The 24,305-nt window shown below is 38.5% G+C and overlaps 1 protein-coding gene across 1 annotated transcript in view; it reads left to right on the top strand.

Moving 5' to 3' along the window:
* The window catches only part of LOC306758125 (receptor-type tyrosine-protein phosphatase mu), a gene marked incomplete at its 5' end in the record, with an annotated part of 173,186 nt that overhangs the window by 36,694 nt on the left and 112,187 nt on the right, over positions 1-24,305 (top strand). Inside the window, 4 exons of the mRNA XM_079243337.1 lie at positions 11,563-11,837; positions 16,098-16,176; positions 17,855-17,970; positions 21,285-21,459. Of these exons, the coding sequence (XP_079099463.1) occupies positions 11,563-11,837; positions 16,098-16,176; positions 17,855-17,970; positions 21,285-21,459 (645 nt within the window). The remainder of the gene's footprint in view (positions 1-11,562; positions 11,838-16,097; positions 16,177-17,854; positions 17,971-21,284; positions 21,460-24,305) is intronic.

Below are 24,305 nucleotides of genomic sequence, written 5' to 3'. Positions count from 1 at the left end.
AGGCTCAAATTTTTAACCTAGCTGCATTCACACAGCCTAATTCATCTAATATCTAAAGAAAACACATTCATGGGACATTTTATGTGCTTAATAATTCTCTTTAAATTTGATTTTAGAAAATCTTTCTGCCCGATCATCTAAACCCACAGCTGAACATCTGAGTGCAGTACACGCTGCACACCATGACCATCAGTCAGGGTCTATAGGTGATGGTAGAAAATACAGACATGGTCAGAGGATGTGTTAAAGTTCAAACTAAACATCGTTAGGAAGAAGGGAGATGTGAAAAGCTTTGAACTTTGGCGCTGGACTGGCTACATCAGGAAGCCAGTCCAGCTTCCAGAGGTTGACTTTTGGCTTTTGGACTTTTTTTAAAATAAAAAATGGACTTAAACGATTCAGTGGGTGTTGATTCTTCAGGCAAAAATGTTTTGATGATGGTAGAAACCAGAAGGATGAGAACACTGTTTGAAAAACATCATTAGTAGGTTCCTGTTGCTATAGTTTTGTTTTATACAAATGTATAAATGAAGTAGTTATGAGCAGTTCTAATCACTTGATGCACATTGAGCACAAAAAGCTTGTCAGTTGCATATGAGATTTGAAAAAGCTTTATATATCTTGACTTGTCAGGTGTTTCTGGACTGGGCTGGTACACAGCATTTAGATGGGACTGAGTGGAATCGTCCCAGGAATGCTTCAGTATCCCAGATAATAATAATAATAATCTTAATAATCATAATCTTAATCATAATATTAATCATCATAATAATCAAGGTTAAAACAATGACAGTTTGAAATAACTCCTACGGTTAAACTGTCTTTATTTTGCATTTAACAACAGTTAGTGTTATTTATGTACGTTTCTGTGGGCCAACGTTATGCTGCCATATTTGTGCCACCGTTTTTACTATGGTGTCTCTGAATGGACAAACATCTCTGTGTGAAGGAAGAATAGAACTGAGCCTTAAAAGTGCAGTAATGGCTTAGTTTTCTAGGTGCTAGAGCACCACATGGGACAGTAATGCCCATAAAGGCACATAGAAGAAGATGGCACATGTGGAAAATTTGGGTCATTGATAGCCATTGTCTATTCACAACTGTTTTCAGTCTTGATTTCCGCTGAAATATCTAGATAAAGTCCGAATTTGGTGTTAAACACATGGAAGCATGAATCCATCCTGTGTTTTATGAACAATTTAAAGTTCTGGTCAAGGTGTGGAGATGTTCATTAGTTTGAATGGTGCTCATCTACAATTTTGGGTCCTACAAAGATGTCAACTTTACAAATGACTGCCCATGTCCTTGGGTCTAAGATCAAACACCCCTTTGGAAGTCTACCAACTCTGGATCTTTAAGATTGATATGAGTTACAGTAACAAACACAATGTTATCACTGTAATCACATTCACTTTTAGTTATAGCCTAACATTATTAATAAACAGAGCATCTTTGAGATGGGGAAGAGTTGTATCATAATGGTGCAGCACAAAATCATGTTTAAGGCAACATTTCTGACTGGTGCTTTGAATGTCATGTAAAACACACAAAGAAGTGCAAGTTAAGTCAGGTAAACAGGTTTCTTTAGTAAACCAGACTGTCTCAATGGAACTAAGTGTATTAAAAAAAAGCTAAAAAAAAATGAAGAATTATGGTCAATCTGAGGACAAATCAGATTCAGACTGCTGTCCACCCCAAAAAAAGATCAGAATGCAGCACATAGGAGAAGATAAGCTGTCTTCATTACACTTTATCACAACATGTTCGAAAACCACTTGGCTCAGGAATGGACACAAATCATAACTTTCCTTAACATGCATCTAATATGACGGCACATATTTATGACAGTGTTTTTCCCTGGTTTATCCCCAAGTAGCCATTTCAGTTTGATGATTTAGGTGTTCATGCAGGACCTTTTTCTGATTAAGCTGCTTGCCTGACCATAATTGGGATAAATTGGCTTTATTTAAATGGTTTTAACATTAGAGACTGATAAATATTGATTACAGCTTATTTGTGCCTCTATACTTTTTGATCTTGTCATCAAATGAAGATGAAAAACCAGACTCTTCTCTGGAGTTGCAGTACTACTTCATAGTTGTTTGCTAGGAAAGTGTGATGCTAACATGGCTTTTATCCACAAAAATGTCCACTGCAGTGTGTGTTTAGGATGGCAATGTGAGCAGATAGAAACGCAACGCAAATTATATCAAGGAACTTGAGGCTCTTTTAGTTGAGCAGATCTATCAGTCAGTCACATATTAAAATTTATTAAAATGAGTTCCCTGCATTTTGTGTCTGTCACACACAATTTGTCTCTGTAATGTTTCATTGATCGCTTTTCATTTGATCTGAAATGGAAAGAAATCACCTTTGTCAAGCAGACAGCACCTTGGAATTTGACTCATGGAATGACATTTCTATTTTTTTCTTACAACAAAAGTAACATAGAAAACTAATAGATATTGTTTTCCTTTCTTATCTCATGCTTAATCTCACAAAGGCTGCATCACAGATAAATTGCACTGGGCCCCCCCAAGTGACAGAGGAGGAATTAATTAGCAGGCCCTCACTAATTTTAAGCAGCCCTTGCACAGATCTGTTTGTGTGTGTATACCAGGATGATGTGTGTTAAACTGCCCTGGAGAAATTACTTTGCACAGAGGGGGAAGTGTCTGCTTTTTCTATTGCAATTGATTAATGCTGGGACACATGGAGGCCGGGCAAAGGTTACAGTGAAATCTGGAAAAGCCTTGACCTACAAATTAACACTTCGTGCTCAGTCTAAATTTAACAGATCTAATTAAAATCCCATGTCTGGTTAAGAAGGGTCCCTGATTGGGCTTCCCAGTCTGAGTACACTTCAGACAAGCTTGTTTTGTACCTGTGTGTCTTGAATTGTGCGTAATTAGTAGGTTGCTGCTCTTTCTCCATTTCACAGTGTGAGCACTCAACCTGCTGTGCGGAATTGTAATCTCTCCTCTTTGACCACACTGAAAGGAATGTGAAATGTAGAGTACTTGACGGGTAAAATTGTTTTACAGCTACAAGAGCGGGGGTTGATGGGTAAAAATGCATTTAGGTGAAAGCCATACTGGCAGAAGAGCTGTCTTACCTCTGATTGCTGTCTTACTCTCATCTCACACTCATGAATCTTCACAAAATGACCATATCATACTCACAGTAAAGAGTGTTATACTTAGTGGTCCCAGGATGAAAAATGGGATTGATATGGCAATATTCAGACCAAAGAACTGAAAGCATTTCTACCTCAAGCACCTTTAAATTTGCTTGTAGACATCTTCTATCCGAATGGGGTAGTTCTGTGTCTCTGTGAATGTGTGATTTAAAATGATGCTCCCCTTTCTGAGTTTTCCCAGCCAGTAAAATCCTTCTTAACTTTAAAAATTTCTTTCTCGTGTAAACAACAGTTCCAGACTTCTCTCAGTCTTGGCCGATCGTGAGCTCAGGCCATGTTCATGTTCATTTCCTTTATTCAACGCCAAAACTGGAAGTGAGCCTTTTCTTATGGCTGGTGAGTTGGGGTGTGGAGCTCAAGGTGGTGGGGTGTTTGGCTTTTCCTGAACTGGTCTTATGACAAAACCCTGTAATTTACTTTAAACCTTTATTAACTAACCACAATCTTTTCCAAATTGTTAAATTGATTTCTTTTTTCTTTTTTTTTTTTTTTGTTGAAACTCAGTTATGTTTCAGCCAAGGTTCAATACAGTGGCATCGTCTTTCCTAAGTGGTAGTAAATTACCTCTTCTGCATCACAGTATTAGTAGAAAATCTAAAAAATGATGGGAATCGGTTGAATAAAAAACATCCTTAAACATCACCTTAGTTTGCAGTTATCCTGCTTGAAATTCCTCTCTTTGGTTCAGAGTTTTAAATTCAAAGCTGTAATAGTCAGTCGAAAAACGTTCGAACAAAATATCAGACTAGATGTAGTGTTTTTCATGCATGAGATGATATTTCTCTTTTTAACACAGGCTAATAATATTCACATCTGAAAGCTGTGAATTATCTGCTCTGTGCATGCAGAAATATGTATCAAAGGCTTGTGAAATCAATATACACTGCATACACAGTATGGATTGTGTAGCGAATTGACTTGTGCAGTCTTAAACACCTGAGTTTGATGTCAGCCTGCTGTGGACCGTCCCTCATCCTACAAATCTCATCCTGTAATAAAAGACCAAACTGGCCCAATTCCATCTCAGTATGTAAATGAGAGTACCAGCTGAAAAGAGGAATGTAATGCAACAAGCAAAACAAGCCCTCTGGTTGCATGAAGAAGAGACAAACAGAGCTGGAAACTCTTGGTTGTTTATGACGATGTGCTGTCTGCCTAATTGCTATGTCTGGATGGAGAGTCGCCTTGTTTATCCCTCCATGCAGTGCTTACTGCATGCTTTGGCTCCTGTTAAGGATGGTTCAGCCCAGATTTGTGGCTCTGGATGTCTGCTTGGGCACTCCCTAGTGTGTCCTTCTCCCAAGCCAACTGGAGAAACCCCACAGCACAATCGTCGCTCTCAGTTCTGTTATAACCAACAAGCTTAATCTGTCCTGGCCTAAAACTAGTCAACACCAAGCTCTCTGAGCTCTAAAAAATGGAAATTTGTCTTCATTTCTAGACAAATGTACTTGTTTCTAACTGGTTTTCTGCTGGTTAGTGCAGCAGATTTGATGGGGAAATGTTCAGAGGTTGTGGGTGGGGTGTCCAGATGCTGTTAAAAAGGAAGATGTTTTTGTGAGCCCCAGCTGGTGCAGTGGCTGCCTCTTCTCTGAGAGTGTCATAGATGTTGCCAGCAGTACATTGCTGCTTCCTGCCTCTCCCCCGAGACTCATTCTGGGGAATAATGGCAAGAAGAGGAGAAAGAAGGTCCTCTAACTGAGATTAATTAGTGTTTTTGTATTCTGTAAGCACAATAGCAAATTCAGCTCCAGCTAAATGACTTATTGCGTAATTCTCAGTGTCTGCTATAAATATGTTGCTGGAGAGAAATTAAATGTTTTTGTCTCAATGTTGCACAGGGTCTTTGTTTTGATAGCACGCCCTTGGTTGATAATGACACCTAGACAATAAGGAAGGATTGGCAGAATGAGGTTGTTCATAGGGTAAAGGTGATCTTCTTCCCTGGTTCCCTCTTCATTAGACCACAATAATGCAAATTCATGTCACTCTTATACATAGAATGGGGTATATTTTAGAGTTTAGTCATTGCATATGGATTAGATGTCATCTCAGAAAGAAAACTGTTAACCTTAATGACTATTTCAGTCAGGACTTAATTAATTGACAAAGCCTCTCCCCCTTATATAGACATCGCAGGGCTATGGTGCTGAATGCACTGCTCAAGTGAAAGACAAGAGAGCTAGCCAGCTAAAATATGAGAGGTGAGAACGCCCACAGACTGAAGGACATCAGGAATTTAATCAGAATTTAAATTACATCAGCAAAAGATGGGATTTGCCATTGCAAAAGGTGGGGGGGGGCATATTGTGAAAATAAGCTAATTGCTTTTGAGCCATTCACAAGTATGCGCAGAAATCATACCTTGTGGTGTTGCCAAGGTTGTTAGGTTAAGGAGAAGCCCCATTATGTGATTAGAGGGACAAAATGGAACAGCAAATTACAAGGTCTGATCAATTTGTGAATTAAATCCTGAATATGAGGAACTAAGATATTTATTTAATGTAGCATGTTTGTGGGGATAAAAAGTGTCTCTGGTCTGAGCAAACAGGTTAGCCATTATGATAAACAGGATTAAGATGGCATGTGCCATGGTGATGGAGGACATATTTGCATATTCTATCTTTTCTGTATCTTGAGTCTGCATGGTATTAAGGCTGATAGGTGACTCATGTGAAGGCTCTCTGTTGTGTAATGGCTTTGTATCAGGCAAATGGGCCATTATATGACCCATTTATTGCAGCAGAGCGCCAATAGAGCGTACTGCATATTAAGATGACATATTAAGCCATTAGGGATTGCGGTTGATTGACATACAGCAACAAAGGATGCTGCCAGGGAACATAATAAGGGTCAGGTGTCCCACCTGACTAAAGTGACAGGGCTTAAACGTGCTCCGCATGATGGATGGTTTTAGGTGAATCTGTTTGACTCTGTAAAAGAAACCTGCCATCTCCTCCTTCATACAGAGAGCCCAAACTTATTCGATGTTATTTTTATCAGGCTCCTTTTATGTTTCAGAGGACAGAGGGAAAGTTCTGGAAAATTGAGCGGAGGCCACGGCTATTCACATTAACTGCCTAACCCTCACAGCGAGAGCATTTTTGATTGGTAGCAGACAGTGAGAATAGCCCTGTCTTCATTGACATTTCCGAAGCGGCAGCCTTGCTTTTCCGCGGTGGTGACCTCTGTGAATTTTATTAGCAAATGAGACCTGGAGGGTTTGGGTTTAAAGAGCGCCCCTTCATTCTGATTTCCCCCACATAATGATTTTCATAGAGTTCAGGACCTGAATGGAGGAGAAATAATGAGTGCTAGTCATTACTGCAAATTTTATCCCCTGCTCAGACCACCACTCAACTCATAATTAATCTAAATACCTTCAGCTTACAGACTTTGATCAGGATTTGTCAGTATCTTATTTGTAAAAACTAAATTAGATGAACCTGTAAGAAGACTTTCTGTTATAAAAGAAGAAACTAAGGCTGAAAAGATGGTTGTAGCTACAAATCTAATTTCAGGTGTTTCTGAAATGTTTTTGTGAAATCATGTTCCCTGAAGGAAAATCAGGCTCTTTCTCTTCAAAGGATTTAAAGATTTCCAAAAAGGTAATAGAAAGTTATTTATAGGGATTCTTCTCACATTTGTCTTGTATGAATGCTTCTGCAACAAGTCTGCTTTTAATGACTACTAAAAGAGACAAACGCCAAACATTTCTGCATGAAATAAAGGAAAAAAGAAATGGGGAAGTGGTCTTTCCACATTGTTAATAATCTAAATTGAGACAGGTTATTTTACAAAAGCAGGAATTGACTTCATTAAAAACCGTCGTGGTCCACATGACAGCATTACTTTTCCCAACTAAATCAAACTATATAAACAATTTCTTAAGAGATTAGCTTTTTCCATCAGTTTAATTTCTTACCAGAAGGAACTTTTCTTCCCATATGGATAGACACAATCTGCGGCCAACTCACAACTGCTCTGCCATTTGAGAAAGCTGTCAGGGCGGAGGATTAACCTGATGGAAGCCTTTCCCTAGAGTATGTCCACAGTTTTCTCTGTATGGCTTATAATACCAATAAACTAGTAAGACTGTTATTTTGGATTGAATAATGTCTAGCTGAACCCAAACATTTGTGGGTTTGGACATTATACTCATTGAATGCATTAGTTAGATTGCATACGACCGCATATTGAGATTAAGCTTTTCTTTTGCTTCCATTAAGAGAAAATCTTCTTGAATTTAGTACTTTAAAAGATTTCATTTAAAAAAACTGTATTTAATGTTGGCCGTCCAAAAAAGCATAAATAACGTGAGTAGTATATTGAAACTGCCAAATATTGGCACTCTGATTTATTATCATTTCCAGCTAATATTCATTGGTAAAAATTGATGTGATATATGATGTGAATTAATCTTTGTTGTTTTTTTTTCTTTTTTTAAAAACTTTTTTTCCCCCAAATACAAATAAAATTGTCCTTGATAACATAGTAAAAAAATATCCAAGCATATTGAAGATCACTATTCTTTATTTCAGCGGTGTGGCCTTCCCATTCACAGAACAGCAACATTGAATTTATGTGGCATCTGCGGCAGGGACACTTTGTCTTCCACTCATTCATTTTTCACACCCGTTTCCACGTTCTCCTCATTCAGCCATCATTGTAATGGAAGGTGAAGGTGGCCTACATTGGAATAATAATAAATCTGTTCCTCTGAATACCTTAGACAATAGACGAGTCCTGGCCTTTACAGAGTTGCGGAGGCAGGCTCGGAGTGTGCCGAGAGCTCTGTATTTTTAATTGGTCTCGAATACGCTATTGTTAAGGTGCATGAGACAGAGAAAAAGGAAGAGAGAAAACACCCGTGTGCATCACTAGCACATTAGCACAGCACTAACATGGTGTCATTATGATTTGCTCTTAGTCTCGCTGGCTAATTAGCTTGTCACGGTGCAGCAGGCTGTGTGGTCATTAGGCTCTGAGAGCACAGATGCTGAATGACAGTCAGTTGTCTCCTGTAATCTTGGAGGTATGATCATCTCCTTCATTTTTGCTTGAAATTCAGTTTCCTGGTATTCTTTGAGAGAAGAGAAGCTCTCTGCTCGTTGTGATTGGTGTCCCCGGACCAAATGAAGATCATTTCTGGATTTAAAATGTACTGATATGCTGCAACCTGCCTGATTTAAAAAAACATGTGGAAATTGTTTTATCTAGACCTGCAGATCTGTAATGTAATATTATGCTAATGGTTTCTGCATTAAGCATGTTTAAATAAGGAGTGACTTTTTACACAATGTATCTGTTTTATTAACAAGTTGTGAAAAAACTAAGTACAAATGCTGCTTGAGGGTTTATTTTTAATCTCTAATTACTAACAAAGAGAAGTGCTGTGTATAAATCTCCCAAGCAACACTGTCACAACATGACTGTTACAATGAATAGTAAACACAGTTTTAATCATTGAGGAAAGCTGTGGTGCCAACTTCTTTGTCTTTGTAACATGAGCTACAACCAAACAATTCATCAAGTTATTATTAGTGCTAGTTCGCATCACACCAAGGGTGGCTGATGCCTCAAAGGGAATAAAACAAATAAAAAAATGTTCTGAGCAGATGGATGGATGTTAGACACCTCAAAGCCCTCATATAGGTGCGTGATTTAGGTCAGACAAATAGTGTCTAAACATTTTCTGGTTTTCTTCAAGTGTTTGATAAAAACTTCCTGTTAAGCCTCAAATATCATCGAAACTAAACATGTTAACAAACTAGTTTTATGTATCAGGTCTGAAATAAAATCCTCTGGTTCTTAACACGTTGTATAATTGGATAAGTACAATCCCAGTTGTCATTATTTATTGACTAGAAATAAGCCACAATGCAGAAGCATTGTGATAAAAACTAAGTCCACCCTTACTGCTTCCATAGGAATTAACAGGATATGTAGTAGTCCGGTGCTGCTAAACAAATATACATGATTAATTAATCATGAGCAGTTTGTTCACCACTGGGAAAGCAGAGGTTTTGGCAGTTTGCAGGCTTGTAGCATCCCTGTGACGAGCAGCTGGAGGAAAAGTAGGGTTCGAATATCCATTGTTTTCAGTCTGTGAAAGTTTATAAGGTCATTTTAAACTATTTGCGCTTCATCATTCTACTGTAAGAAGGATTGTTCACAAGTTGAAAACAATCCTTAGTCAATGGCCAGTGGCTAAGGAGTGATTGTCTCAGAAACATCAGCACAAGCTCAGACAGTGCAATCCTCAGATTAAATGCTAAATTTGGAAGGTTTGGCTTGTTTGGAAAACTTGCCAAGGGACAGACACCTCTCTGTAGAAAGAACATGTTTGCAAAATTGTGTTTCTGTGGACAGATGAGACCAAAATGCACCACACGTATCCAGTAACACCTGAAAAAGTGACTAGATTTATCATTAGTCGCTTTTTGAAAACAATTTACTAAAGGGGCCTGAAAACGTAATAAATTTAAAGCTTAAAGCTGCTATGTTGGCAAAACTGTTAGCCGAGCTCTGACGTTCACATGAGTATTATCATTGCACCAGGAAATCATGCAGTTAGAAATGCAAACTGATTATTGTTTTACAATTAATTAATACTAATTGATGTGTTAAAGTGCCAAAACAAATATAAATTGATGTATGTTTATATATATATATATATATATATATATATATATATATATATATATATATATATATATATATATATATATACATGTATATATACATGTATATATATACATGTATGAAATATATATATATATAATATAAAATATATATATATATAATATAAAATATATGACATGCTACTGTCATTTATGAATGAAACAATAATTTAAGTCAGATATAACTGAAATCCATCCATCGATTTTCTTAACTTGTTCCGATTAAGGGCTGTGAGGAAGCTGGAGCCTATCCTAGTAATCACTGGGCGAGAGACAGGTAAAGGTGAAATCCAAACACTATGTATTCATTCCTTTACCTCAACTTTACTCTGCTTAAGTCGCTTGCTATGTAAAGGAATAAGTGCTTATCATGTCCTTAATATATGACAGATATCTTCTGTCATGCACATGTGGCAGAAGAAATACACATGACATACACTGCAGCGCATGCTTGCCTTAGACCAGAACTCTGTTTATTTTTGTTCCTGCTGATGACCAAAAACATGTAAAAATCGCTTAAAACATCTGCCTGTACCTGTCAGACAAAGCCGATTAGGCTGACTTTGTGTCATCTCAACTCACTGCTCCTCCTCTGCTCCCTCTCTTCCTGTTTCATTGTGTAAACATGACAGAGCCCCCAACTCATTATGTGAAGCTGGAGACAGATGGAATTGGTAAGCGTTGCAAGAGCAACACAACAAGACAAGTAGGCAAGCTTTATTCATTGATGGAACAAATAGGGTTCTGTGAGAGGCTGTTTGGCTGACACACTCGGCGACCAAGCTTGCTGATTAAGTTGACGTTATTCACCCGTTTTAAGGCCATATCTGGGTGAAGCACCGAATGTTAAACATAATGACAGAGATTCAGCTCTGTCTCACATCCACCTGAGCATTTATTTTCCCTTTTTTTGCCTGCAGGTTGTTTTCTATACCTCTACGTACATGTTAACATTTAGCAGACTACCAAAAAAATGTATTTTAACATGAAGCAAGTGTCTTTTGGCTGTGTCTCAAATGCTGTTACAATTTGTGCCATCTCATTACCAAGCCAAGCTAAATAAGATGATGACAAATACAATATGTTCTGCATCGCTTTGAAAGTTTGCCAATATAATAATTCTCACTTGAGTTTTATTGGCAAGAGGGTAGAGAATTAGATTAACCTTTAATATTGAAGCAAAGCGATAAAATCTAAATGGGGCTTTCTTGGCAAATAGATTTTAGTTTATTGATTTCTCATCTTTTCCCTTCCTACTGTCATTGAGGCAAAAATGCTCTTCTCGAGTATCCAGTATTCTGTAGGATTTGTCTCTCTACTATCCTGCTGTCTTTGTATATTGATAAATGAAAATGACAAGATGGTTTCAATCCATCCAAAGATAACAGCATTTTCTAATCAAAGGTCACAAGCTGGAATTATAAGAGTTAACCTCTGAGAGCAACCATTTTCCTGCTGTCTGTCTACTTTTATCAGATTATTCTTTTATTCGGCTATTCTTAAACCTCAGAATGTTATTGCTGGTAATATGATTCTGTGGGAAAGCTATCATTTAAGCTTCAAACTGTGCAAGTTTTTAACCTTTTTGCTTACACAGAAATGCTTTCTGACCGTTTTTATGCTCCAAGCTGGATGAAGACCACTGGATTTATGATCCAACCTTCTTGTTCTTGTCTACAGGGTCAGTCTTTATGATGGTGAACACATCAGGACGCTTCGCAGGGCAGAAAGCTTTACTGCTGACACCTCAGCTGAAGGAGAACGACACACACTGCGTTATCTTCAACTACTACATAGGAGGAAGAGACAACAGCCACCCAGGTCACCTAAATGTCTATATCAAAGAAAACAACAGTCCCATGGGGATGCCGATTTGGAACGTGTCAGGCCCAGCCTCTCGCTCCTGGGGCCAGGTTGAGCTGGCCATCAGCACCTACTGGCCCAATTTCTACCAGGTGAGAAAACTTTGGTGAAATTCTGCTATTTTGTCTGAAATTTCTCTCAAGAAGTAGGTTTCCCATTATAAGCAGCCTTAATAGTTTTGTGAAAGTCATTAAGGTCTATTCACTGGGTGGAACATGACAAATTTGTTATTTGAGAAGGTCTAAACAATTGCACAATAGCCCATTCAAAACACCTAAGATTATTGATTTCTGTAGCTGCTTCGGTATCCATGGTAATCTTTTCTCCCTCTCTTCAGTCTGAGCCAGGTTTCTTTTTTTTTTTTTCCTCCCAATTCTGAAAACTCATTTTCACTTACCAATGCACATGACTGCTGGCTGGGGCAAGGTGATTTCACACTTGCCTGGCTATTAGTCTTCGCCAGCCTTGTTCCATGAGTCCACCAAATGTTAATTGATGCAGAGAGACCCCTGAACCTCCCAATGGGAGCAAGTCCCATGGTGTATTATTTCATTATAGCCTGGCAGAACTGGTCCATATTGGAGCTGAGGGGAGTCCTCCTGCCCGCTCATCATAGCCACTCTGATAACTAAGTTAACAAGGGATACCGCTGAGATTCTCACTACTGAATGTGGGCTGGGAGATTTAATGAGAGGCACATGGCATGGACAAAAGAAGGCAACTACAACTGTTGACAGGATGGGAGCTTGTTTGATATATTTGTGCAGTGCTGGTTTGATGATTTCAGAGTTGGGTTAGAATATAAAAAAGTCAAGCAAAGTTCAGCTTGTTATACAGATTCATTTTTTCATCTATGGCTGAGATTCAAGTCTAAGTGGTGTCCTTGATGCTATTTTTAGGTTACAAACTGTTCAAACCTCAGCTACAGCAAACACTTTGACCAAAACGGCTGCTTCAGTTTGACGGACCAATCAAAATTTACTGATGCCTAAATATTCTGACATGTTGGCTGTGTTATGTACAGCAAATCTCAGTCAGACAGGTTGACGATTTGGTCCCAAGATGACAGACTAAGCTTCGCCGGGTGTTACGGGAAATTCCCAGCATCTGCTGCCTTTCAAACCCCAAATGGAGGGTCTGCCTCAGTTTGTAATTGTTCCAGGCCCAAATTGACATCCCGGGTAAATGTGAGGATGCTAATAATCTTCGCAACAATCTGTCATGTAAGGAGGCCAACGCTTCAAATTCTCACTAATTAAAAACATGGCACTAATTATAGGTATCTTTAATTGCATAGCAACCTACGAAATTGTCAAAGGGAAGCCACCTGATACATGGAAATTATTTTTTAATTACCAGTAAGGCTTTTAGTCATCATTCCAGCCTTTCTGCCTTTGATAATTACTCCTCGTTTAGACTATCTCAAGAACTTTTAATTGAGAATGTTATGCATTTCCAAAGGTTGTGAACATTTTGCCTCAAAATTGAATTTTTTCAGTAACTGTAATATGGGGACATTTACATGTTGTGTGTCTTTCAAATAAGACTCATATGTACTGTCTCGTCTTTAATACAGTAGAGCCCATGGCAGAGCTAATCATTCCTGCTGTAATGTTCTACTTAACTGAGTCCCACAGGGAAAGCAAGTGCAGCGACGTAGACACTGAATGCCGGCTCACTGTCCATCTCTAACAAATGAGAGTGATGAACTTTCTTGTGACATCAACAGCTTTGTTCCTTGTGAAATTTTCAGTGTGGGTCAGGCCCAATTATGCACCACACAATCACTGAAGCTGGAATCAATTATATCACAGCTATTAGGCAGACTATGCACCACACAATCACTGAAGCTGGAATCAATTATATCACAGCTATTAGGCAGACTGACTGATGTCTGTTGCACAAACAAAGGATTTCAATTAGAGTGTGGGGGCCAATTCATTTGTCTGGTGGCGATATATGGAGTGGTTGGCCTTTTAATTTCCTTTAAATTAGGCTGTAATGAGGCCATAATTGGCACCCAAGACATTCACTTTTATATTCCACGAGACAAAAAAAGAAATTTATAATTAGACAACCCTATTTGAAGGCATCCTACCTCCCAGATGACAATGATAGCTATCTCCGCCTCCACATTCCTAGACTACAGAAAGAATCTCACAGATGTGACCGTATGTTACATACTTCTACATGACACCATGCATGGGATATAGCCATTAATATATACAAATCACTGGAAGAAGCATGTTTATATTTTGGGAATAATGGCATGAAAAACATGTAAAGCTGTAGCATGTGTGGTGTAATCAGTCTGCACCACACCCTGGGTTTGGGAAGGGACTGGCATTCTGTTTCCCTTTTTATCACTCTGCAGACGGTGGAATGCATAACTCTTGACATTCTGCTGGTACACGCCCTCAGAACTTCAGACCATTTGTTTTGCAAGAGAACTTGGCCCTTAAAATAGGGTCAAGTTAGTCATGCAGCACAGTTGCACTTGATTTTAAATATTCTTCAGTCAGAGTTGGCAACAAACATGACAACTAAGTGACACTAGATACAGAGCAAGTGTTAAAGGCAATAGCTGCTTCTTTTTATGAAAGTTTAAGTTGGTTTTTTTAAAACTTGAATTACAACTAAATGTTAGTTGAACTGTTTTGATGTTTTAAAGTGTTTAATTTTTAGAGTGAAAAAATAAGTGTTAATTTCTATTAGATTTGAACAGTTAGTTAACAATATTTGTTGCCTGTTAGGTCTGTGGATGATCCAAAGTAACCTTGTAGTTGAGTATTTTTACTTTTCATGTTCATTAAACTTAAAAACGGTTTCACATAGTTAATGAGTCAACTCACCAAGCTAATGTTAGCTAACATACATTTCTGACAATGAATAGACTTAAATGTTGATCAAAATGCTGTTTGGAGGTTTTGTCATTCGTAAACACTTTAAGATATGTTTCACAAAAATATTTATTGCCAAGTTTTAGCTTAAAGATTAAGTGGCAATAAGTCAACTGACTAAGTTAATTTTAGCTTGCTAACAAATACTTTTTTGGAAATGATTAGACCTAAAAAGTGTTGTCTAATAATTAAGTCAGCGGAGAGCACTTTAAGCTAAATTTAGCACAAAACAATTACTTTCATAGAAAGGTTTTTATTACTGCTGCTGTTTTTGTGTTAGTACATAACAGTTGAATAGTGGTGAAGTATAGGAACCTACAGCAACCTTCATCGTGAAAAGTTAACACAAGCTCTAGATTTCAGTTTTTAAAGGTATAACTGAGTTTCTTTGAAGTGAGGGAATATAAAGTATTTATAATTAACATATCACTTTCAGTTTAGCTCACAACTAAACTGCCACTCTTTTTAGGTCTGTTTAGAGATATTTATATGGCTGTTGGCCAAAAGCTGAGGGGGACTCACAAGCAACTTGCCTCATATCTGGTCACTATTTGGTTATACAAACCATAGATAGTACTTGAACCATGGTAATACTTGTTAAACAACTAGTATTACTTGTTTGGAAGCCGATATCATAATAAATGAACAAACCACATTAGAAATATTTCTTGATAAAGGAAATGGTCACAACATTTCATGTTACAGCCTTTTTGACCAGTAATATTTTTGTACAATGCTATCATATGATCTTCAGTTCTCTCCAGTGAGAAAAATAGAAATTTTACATCAGAGGACAGAAGAGTAGCTGGTCTTTGCTGCCCTACTTGTTTGTTTTGTCTTCAAAGTTTGACACAATAATTTTTAGCTAACTTTATGCAGACATTATCATACCAAAGTTGGAACAACAGTGGGCCAGTAGCTATCATACTCTACAAGGAGATAAAACTGTTTTCTGATTATCCATTCAATCTAATAGCATTTTTGCCAAAATGTCATGTTCTTTGTACCAGAAACTAGGCAGAACCTTTCATGATGATAATAAGTTATGGTCTAAATAAAAATAAGCAAAAGTCTTCGGATCATTGTAAAAGCAAAAACAATAACAAAAAACTCATGTTTTGAAAGAGGCGAGTAAAAAAATTTGGGTAACTTGACCTTTTAGCTTTGCTTCTCACCTCCCACATTCTGTGTTTGTCACAGACTGTGTGCTAATCGTCTCAAGGCTCACACCTAATTTCACACTTGCATGTCATAACACCTGTCAGCAGTGACATATTGTGGAAATAATGTCAGTGGCCTGCAGCTGTGTCACCAGCTGCAGCTCCGCGAAGGAACAGAGCGTGTTAGCGAGAGCTGGACTTTCCTGTGCATACACCCAGCCACACTCAGGTGCCATTTGAAGACATGTGCCCATTTATCACTTATGTTATGAGTCTCCTTTCTCCTCCTCAGATTGTGTTTGAAGCCGTAACCTCAGGGCAGCGTGGCTTGCTGGCCATCAAAGACGTTGTGGTCCAAGGCCACCAGTGCAGTAAGTCTATTCTCCTTTCACCATAAAAAAATATCATCAAACCGTCATTGTCCTTTCCATGACACCCTTCCAAATACCTGTATCGTTGTTATGTTCAAGGCCTCCTAGTCAAACAAAAGGCCTTCAAAGAATCTGCTACAGTCATTCTAGCTATGAACATCCCCCTCCTTTCTCCATTAAGATTTATGAGCATATAGCTGACATGCTGAAGTGTGTTCGGGATATAATGGTTGGGTTCAATCTATCCTTTGAGCAATGGCACAAATAGTATGAAAAAGAAGGGGTTTAAACCTCGCTTTACAATGTGCTGCTTCTTGTGCTTGGAATCTCCAATTTATCTTCTCTCTTAAGAATGATCAGTGATGTTTCTCATCAATGTCTGTTTTGAGTTTTGCTGCCTTTACTGAGTAAGTACCAGCACTTTTTGCAGTTCAATGATAATGAAAATGTAACCACTTCAAGATTTAGATTCTGCCTCTGCTTTTGGGTTCTACTGCTGTTGTGAGTGGAGATGGATGATGCTACTTTCGTATTCTTCTAGTTTTTTCATTTCAAAACAGAGATGTTAGTCCACATGGCAACCCCCAAGTTAATACTGAAAGGTTTCACACTTTACACTCTTAAGTCTAAATCAATAGCACGTAGGTTCTCATCAATTGTTTTATACTTTACTCTACCCCTTGTAGCCGAAGCATCAGGCTCTGATTGTTAGCCACTAATGACCTGCTAACCATTTGAAAGCAGTTGAATGCTTACAAATGTTATGTCAATAAGATGGATTCATACAGAAATTGGTGCAGCATATAAATGTATTTGAGCAGATCAATGAGGCCTTGTGATGTGGCCAGCGTTTAAATGTGTAAGTGTGAGTGGATCAATAATCCTCTCAGTGGCACTTGGGCTTCTTCCAGTGATAAGAAAAGTGATGAGAGGAACTCCTCTGCAGAACACAGCCAATTCATTTTCTATTTATATGACCATGTGAAATATTTGGCTCAAAGGTGTGATTATGCCACTGGGTGGTCCTCTTCTCCTCCTACCATTAGAAGAGACATAGAAATTTATATTTGTCCCTAAGTCACTTGATGGATTGACAGAAAAAAAGATACAAAATAGCAGTAATTTAAATGCAAGATTATGAAATCTGTTCCGAAAGAGGAAGTGTTGATGAAAGCGATAGAATTAGCTTTTGCCAAGTCTTAAGAGATTTGGTTTTGTTGGAATCAAGGTCACTCTCAATTGCCCTATTTCTCCATGCAGAAAAGAGGGACTAATCAAAAATGTTCTAAATAAGTTACTTTTGTGGACTATCCCACTCTGTACAGATAATTGGCACAAATGGAAAAAAGAATAATGCTTTTTTAAAAAGTGCCCTCCATCATTGAAAGTATGCAATAGGAATTAGGTTTTTTTTTTTTTTAGATGGCCCCCAGTGCCTCATTTTAAAGGTATTAATGGAATTTCAACAAACACTGGTGGCCTTCAGCACACAAAGGCCTTCAAAGACACTTTACTCTGAACATCAGTTTTACCTAAAAAATCTTAGCACAAGTGTTCCAAACTGGGGAAAAAAGAATAATTTGCGGGACCAGAAGGCTAAACTAGCATGCAGATGCAGACCTTAAATAGAAACTCCTCGGATTGTTAAGTCTCACAAATATTTTCATTTTTTCCATAGTGAATACGCCACACTTCTTGACTATAAAGGGAGTGGAGGTCAACGCTGGACAGACTGCATCTTTTCACTGCACCGTCAACGGACGAAGGCGGGACAACTTTCGTTTGTGGCTTCAGGTGAGCATTATTATCCTGTTTCTAACACTCTAGTCCAGGTCTTAGATCAGATTGCCTAGCTGTAATTAGAACTGGATTCTGAAGAGATTAAAGTACTTTACTGAGCTGACCTGACATTTGAGAAAGGTATTCTTATTGGCCAAAATGAAGAAGGCTTGCAGATTTCTTACATTTTTAAAATCTTGTATTTTGTTCCAACAGTGTTTGAACATGTTAAGATTTGCATCTCAATAAGAATTGTGTGTCATTAAATTTAGAGTGTAATTATAATTCATTAATTTTGCAGTTTTTGAAACCGTGACAATACATTTAAAACAAAACAAAAAAATGTCCATTTCACAAAATGGGACATGATTCCTGTTTTTGTGTTTCTTCTGACAAGAAAACCATGGAAAATGTTCATAAAAATACAGTGATTTGCAATTCCATAAATAAATATTTTATTCATAAAAGAACACAGAAAAACAATCAAATGTTAGACATTTTACATTTTTATTAGAATTATTTTTTAATTTTATGGCAACATGCATCCAGAAGAGCGAGAACAAGGTTGTGTTTACACCTGTGTAACTTTTCTGTTAACAACAGTCCACAAATATATGGTGAGCAGAGGAAACCATGTGCTGGACATTTGGAAAACTATTGTTGTCCCAATTTCAACTGATTTGCTGATTAATTTCTTCTTTGCTGTACTTTGCATTTCAGTAGCTTCAAATATATTTCATTAAGGTAATGGTCTGCATTGCAGGTAGACATGCCCAGCACCTTGACTCCTCTACTAAAAAGCCATATTGTTTTAATGGATCTAGTTTTCTGCTTAGCATGTTCTTGCTGAAACACACAAGGTTTTTGCTCAAATGGAAATCATCCGGATGAAAGCATACACTGTTTTAAAAATCTGTCAGTGTAAATGTTGCCACAGCTACTGATGTTTCCTCATACATTGACATCCAAGATTTTGCTTTATCTGACCAAATTTATGATTTATGTCTCTTCATTTTTGATTAACTTTAGTCAAGAAAAGACAGTGGCATTTCTGGATTATCTTCACCTATGGCGTCTTCCTTGCATCATAGAGCTTTAAGCTGCATTTGTGGATGGCATTGTGAACTGCCTACACAGACATTGATTGCCAGAAGTGTTCCTGACCCCATTCGATGATTTCCATGGCAGAATTATGCCTGTTTTTAATGCAGTGCCGCCTGAGGGGCTGAAGATCAAGGGCATCCGATATTGATTATCGAGCAAATCCATGCCATGCTGAGATATCTGCAGATTCTCAGAAAATCTTGATGATATTGAACTCTGTAGTTGGTTGAAATCCTCACCATTTTACATTTTATAAACATCATCTTGAACTGACTCCACTTTTTATAGGTGCAGTTTTTTTTTCCTTCACATTACTGAACCTCTGCACAGCATTACCTCAGAGAGACTCTACCTCTCTAATGTGTTCTTTTTTTTTATATTGAATCATGATACTCACCAGTTGCCATTTAAGGTAATTAGATGAAACAGGTTCCTCCAGTTGTTTCTCTTTAAGATAATTTACTTTTTCCAGCCTTTTGTTGGCCACTCCCACTTTTTTTGAGATGTGTTGCTGTCTGTCATCAACTAATGCTGGGCAGACACTGTGCGATTTTTAGAAATCTGACTGTCTCCATAGCTCTACTAATCCCTCTTCTAGCAGCTGTGTCCACCGCACACGTCTGAAGTTGGGGTTGCGCGCCATTGTTTAAAGCTCCACCGGTGTCTTCTGTGCAGGTGCGAATGTAGAATCGTGACGTGACACCACTCACACTGTACGAGCTACGGCGAAAATTTCTGACATGCCAGAAGTTTGATCGGGAGGTCGCAGCATCATCGTTAGAACGTAGCAGCAATTAATCCTTCCTCGTGAGTGTTCTCACACTGTACGGCTCATGGCCTCCCGACCGGACATCCTGGCGCTACGATGTTTCCACGATGACGCAGCGTGGTCTGCGACAGCAAAATCGTGGTGAAATCCCTTCAAAATCGCACAGTGTCTGCCCGGCATAAAACATAAGATAGAATTCTTAATGAAATCATAAAATGCATAATTTTCAACAACTTGTATATTTTCCTTCTGTGTTTTGAATGAGATATTATTTATAATTATGGCTTATTGGGAATTTGCTTAAAATTGAATTAAAATCTCTAAATTTTTTTCCTCAGAAATTGGGGGGTCGTGGTTGTTTTTAGGTGGCATTGCATCTCATATGTATTTATTCTTCAAATTAATTATGTCCCGACACAGTTCTGTTTAGCATGATCTGATCAAAATGTACAAATGTCATCGGTATGTATTAATACAAATGCATATTTATTTAACTGTTAACTATAAAGCGAAATAACAGTTTATTAACATTATTGTACTACACTTAAACTTAATATTTTATATTCTGTATAAACCTGATAAAGCATTTTGTTTTTGTATTACAGTATTCTTTTTCAGGCTTGCATAAAACATTAAAACAATGTTCCTGTTTTAGAAAACAAAGCTAATATTTGCCAGCATCACACTCACTTCTAAACTGCTAAACCAGGAAACAATAGTAGCATTTTCGTCATTTACTGTGTGAATAATTTCAAGTGGAAGAATCACATAATGCTTTTATGTACCCCGTGTGATTAAGTTGTCACCTGCTCACCAGATTTCCACAAGCTTCTGCGGCTGGGAGGAAGGGAATTACATTTGTTTCACATTGCAGCAGTATGGTCTTAACCTATATAGATGTTGGCTCCATGTGGATACAGTGTACTATATCCGACTCAACTGAGCAGCGCAGCAGTCTTGAATTGACCTTGTTCTGAGCAGCGAAGGTAGTGCATCTGGCAAACATAACCCTGCTGGCTCTGCTGCTAAGCACACTGTCACACATGTGACAGCATGATGCTGGGTAAAGGTCTTCTGCCAGGTACTCCATCATTTTAACAAACACGTCCTCATTAGCACAGGAGCTGGAAAACAAACATTAAGTGAAGTCCCCTGATGACAGTAATGAAGAAATATTTCTAATGAACAAATGTCCCCCATCTGCCTGCTGTGAGGGGTGACAGCTGGGGAGAGCCCACAGTGTGCATATGTGTGTGTGTAAGTGCATTGCTGTTTAATAAATGTATTCCAACTATCAGCCACCGATGGGAACGATGGGACACAAACAGGCTGCAAGAGCAGATGACAAGTACACTGAACTTGAGTTTCTGAATCGCATACAAGGTCAGGCCACTTTGCTTATTAAGCCTTTCCCATTTTGGAGGCTCACTCGTGTGTTTGTCTCTGTTCCAAACAGGGCATCGGTGGACGGGAGGCCCCAATGAAAGCCACTAAACCTTGGAACAACCGTCGCTTCATAGGCACTTTCGATGTGGAGAACACAACCAAGGGCGACTCAGGCCGCTACCGCTGCATTGTCCACTCAGACAAAGGAGTTGGAGTGTCCAATTATGGGGAACTAACCATAAAACGTGAGTTTTTTTATTTTATTTTATTTTTTGTTTTTTTGTCCCAGAACGGGAAAAAACAAGACAACAAGACTCGTGCGTTTGATTTAAAATCACACAGAAGCAGAATGTTTTTCTCTCCATGCGTTCAGAAAACTTAACAAGGAATAAACAGGAAATGCTGCTTGTTTGTAAATGAAAATGTCCTCTAATGCCAAACTGAAAGCACAAGCTTTTTACGTTGATTTGTTATCCACAGGACTTTAATACTTCTTCTCTAAAGTCTGTCCTTGACTGCGAACAATTCCACCTAAAAGATCACAAAGGCAAGAGGCAGCAGGGTTTACAGTAACCTCACTGATATTTCACTCCTGTAGTTGTTTGATATGAATTTATGGACTCGTCTGAAACTAAATCCTGCAAGGCCTCTCTTTCCTACAGCCCTATAGCCCGGTAATGGCCATCTATATTTCTTCCCCTCAATTTTCTCCTGGTGCTCTCAATTGAATTTACAGCCCTGATTTTTTTTTTCCTTTCCTTTCCTTTTATTTTTTTATTTTTTTGTCTCTGAGCTTTATGTGATTGATAGGTTTAATCCTGCCCGTCCAGATCGAGGTCTGTCAATCATGCGAGAACGACTGTGTCCAGACACAGCAGCATGTAAGAGTGAGATAAAGTCTCTCTGCCCAAGTGTATCAGTGGGTTTCAGTGGTGTATTCATCTAAAATTTACTGACACACTGAAGGCAGTCAAAAACAATCTTGTGCATAAATTCAGTAACACAATCACTTTCACACACTTACACATCCTTAGACAGCAATATTTTTTTCTGATTGCTACTTTTAGTGTTACTTGATATATTTCTCCACAAGACAAACCAGTTAAGTTAAATCATGGCATTGCCGTGATTTGACGCTATATAAATAAAGTTGAATTGAATTGAATTGAAAGTGTAAAGTGCTTCCATTATAAATATTTAAAATACAGTAATTTTTTCCGTTAAGGCAAGTATCAAAACCTGGGACCCATCCTAGTTTAAAGTCTTCGCTGATTTCACACCTCGGTGACTTTGATGTAAGCCAAGTCATATGAATAAGAGAAAAGCCGTTTTTACACTTATAAGTGTCACATAAAAAGCTGATATCTTCTCTTATCGTCTCAGTTATAAAACAAGTGCTTAACCCGCCTTGCAAAGAGTTGGAGTTGTAAATCCTCCTTAAATATGTATTCACCACGTCCATGACTCGCTTTTGGAGGAGTGACCACTGAGCAATTCTCTGGATTATGAGCCTGCTACAGTCGCACGCCGGCTTCCCTCCCTTCATTATCATACGCCGCCTTTTCCTTCAACATGAGGAGAGTGAATGCTTGATTATCCTAGATAATCACTTCTGTCTTTCTTGCCAGTGTTCTGTCAGATTTATGCCCCACTGTGGAAGCGTGCTGCATGCTTTTTCAGAATGCTCTACGGATTGGCCAAGTGCAGACCCTTTCCCTGCTCCGCACCCCGTTTTGATGAGCTCTCCTGCAGTGCCACCAGTAGTTTTTGAAAGGAGGATAATTACTCCTTGTCCAAGTGCCGGGTTCCTTTCTTGGCCTGGTTAGAATCACCTGGAGCCCTCGTTGAGCTCTAACGTTGCATTCTGGGCCATGCGACCAACTCAAGGGTGTCGAGGCTGCAACGGCATCAACACTAATGAGAATAGCCAGTGAAAATCAAAGGTAGGCCAGTCAAGCTCCTCATTTTCCTGTGGCCACCTCTTCTCGTTTCAGGAGCAGATCAATTCTTTACTCACAGCAGCCCAATTAGGAAAGCGCACAACATAATGAGAACCTCTTGCATCTTAACAAGAGAGACTCAGTGGATGTAACAGGCAAATGAAAGATGGATTTATAAACAGTGAAGTCTAACTAATGTAACAACTGAGCTGAGTGGCAGTTCTTATTATTGCTCTCTGTGTGGTGAAAGGGTTGTGCGTTTGCACCTCTCTGTGTGTGTAATGTATGTGCAGCTTGGAAATGATTACTTTACTAGTCTGCTTGGAGAACTGCTTAATCATCTAAATGATTTTATTTAAAAAGCCAATAATTTTCTGTTTCAGGCCTCAAATTTGCTGCATTGTTCTGTTATTTTTTATGTAAATGTATACCAAATTTTGTTTTATCAAAAAGTTTAGTGATGTCACCAAACTGAAATCAGTTTTACAGAAACATTTTATAAGAAATCTGTTAACTTTAAAGATAAACATCAGCTGTTGTCCCAGTATGTCTTTGGAGTCTATATGCATGCCAGTGTTTTGAGTGTTTTTTTTTTGTTTTTTTTGTGGAGAGCATCCTGGCAGACATGTGCCATGGTAAAGTAAGGCTCAGCTGTCGCCAGGCCATTCGCCTGTCTGGTTAACATCATGGCAGCAGCTGCTCGCTGACCCTCAAGTACTGCTGCCACTGTCATCTGTGCACTATTAACCATTCCAGCTAGCACGGCGCTCAGTTGGAAGACCATCCAGGGCCCCACTGCTGCAAAGCTGCAATGCAAGGCTTTAATATTGGGAAACTAGTTGCTAATATCCTGAAGTGTTCTAGAAAATGACTGCAAATAACAGATTACTGCTGTAAAATACAGTGGATCTGCTGTTGCACAGAGGATTACCACACCTGCAGGAATTATTTCATCACCATAAGCTGCTGTTGCTTTTGTGAAACAGCAACTTTCTGTAGTTAAACCGAATGCTTCTTGAGTAACACATCACACTGCTTAGCTGTACTGTTTCAGAAGTGGTCTCGTGTGATAACAGTGAAATGGCAACAGTGGTCTCGTGTGTTTTGGTCCTCAACAAACATTTCTTCTCTGCAGAGAATCAGCTGTGATG

The sequence above is a fragment of the Telmatherina bonti genome, assembly GCF_933228915.1.
Source record: "Telmatherina bonti genome assembly, chromosome: 7".
Classification (NCBI taxonomy): domain Eukaryota; kingdom Metazoa; phylum Chordata; class Actinopteri; order Atheriniformes; family Telmatherinidae; genus Telmatherina; species Telmatherina bonti.
This window is presented reverse-complemented; position numbering and strand designations above follow the sequence as displayed.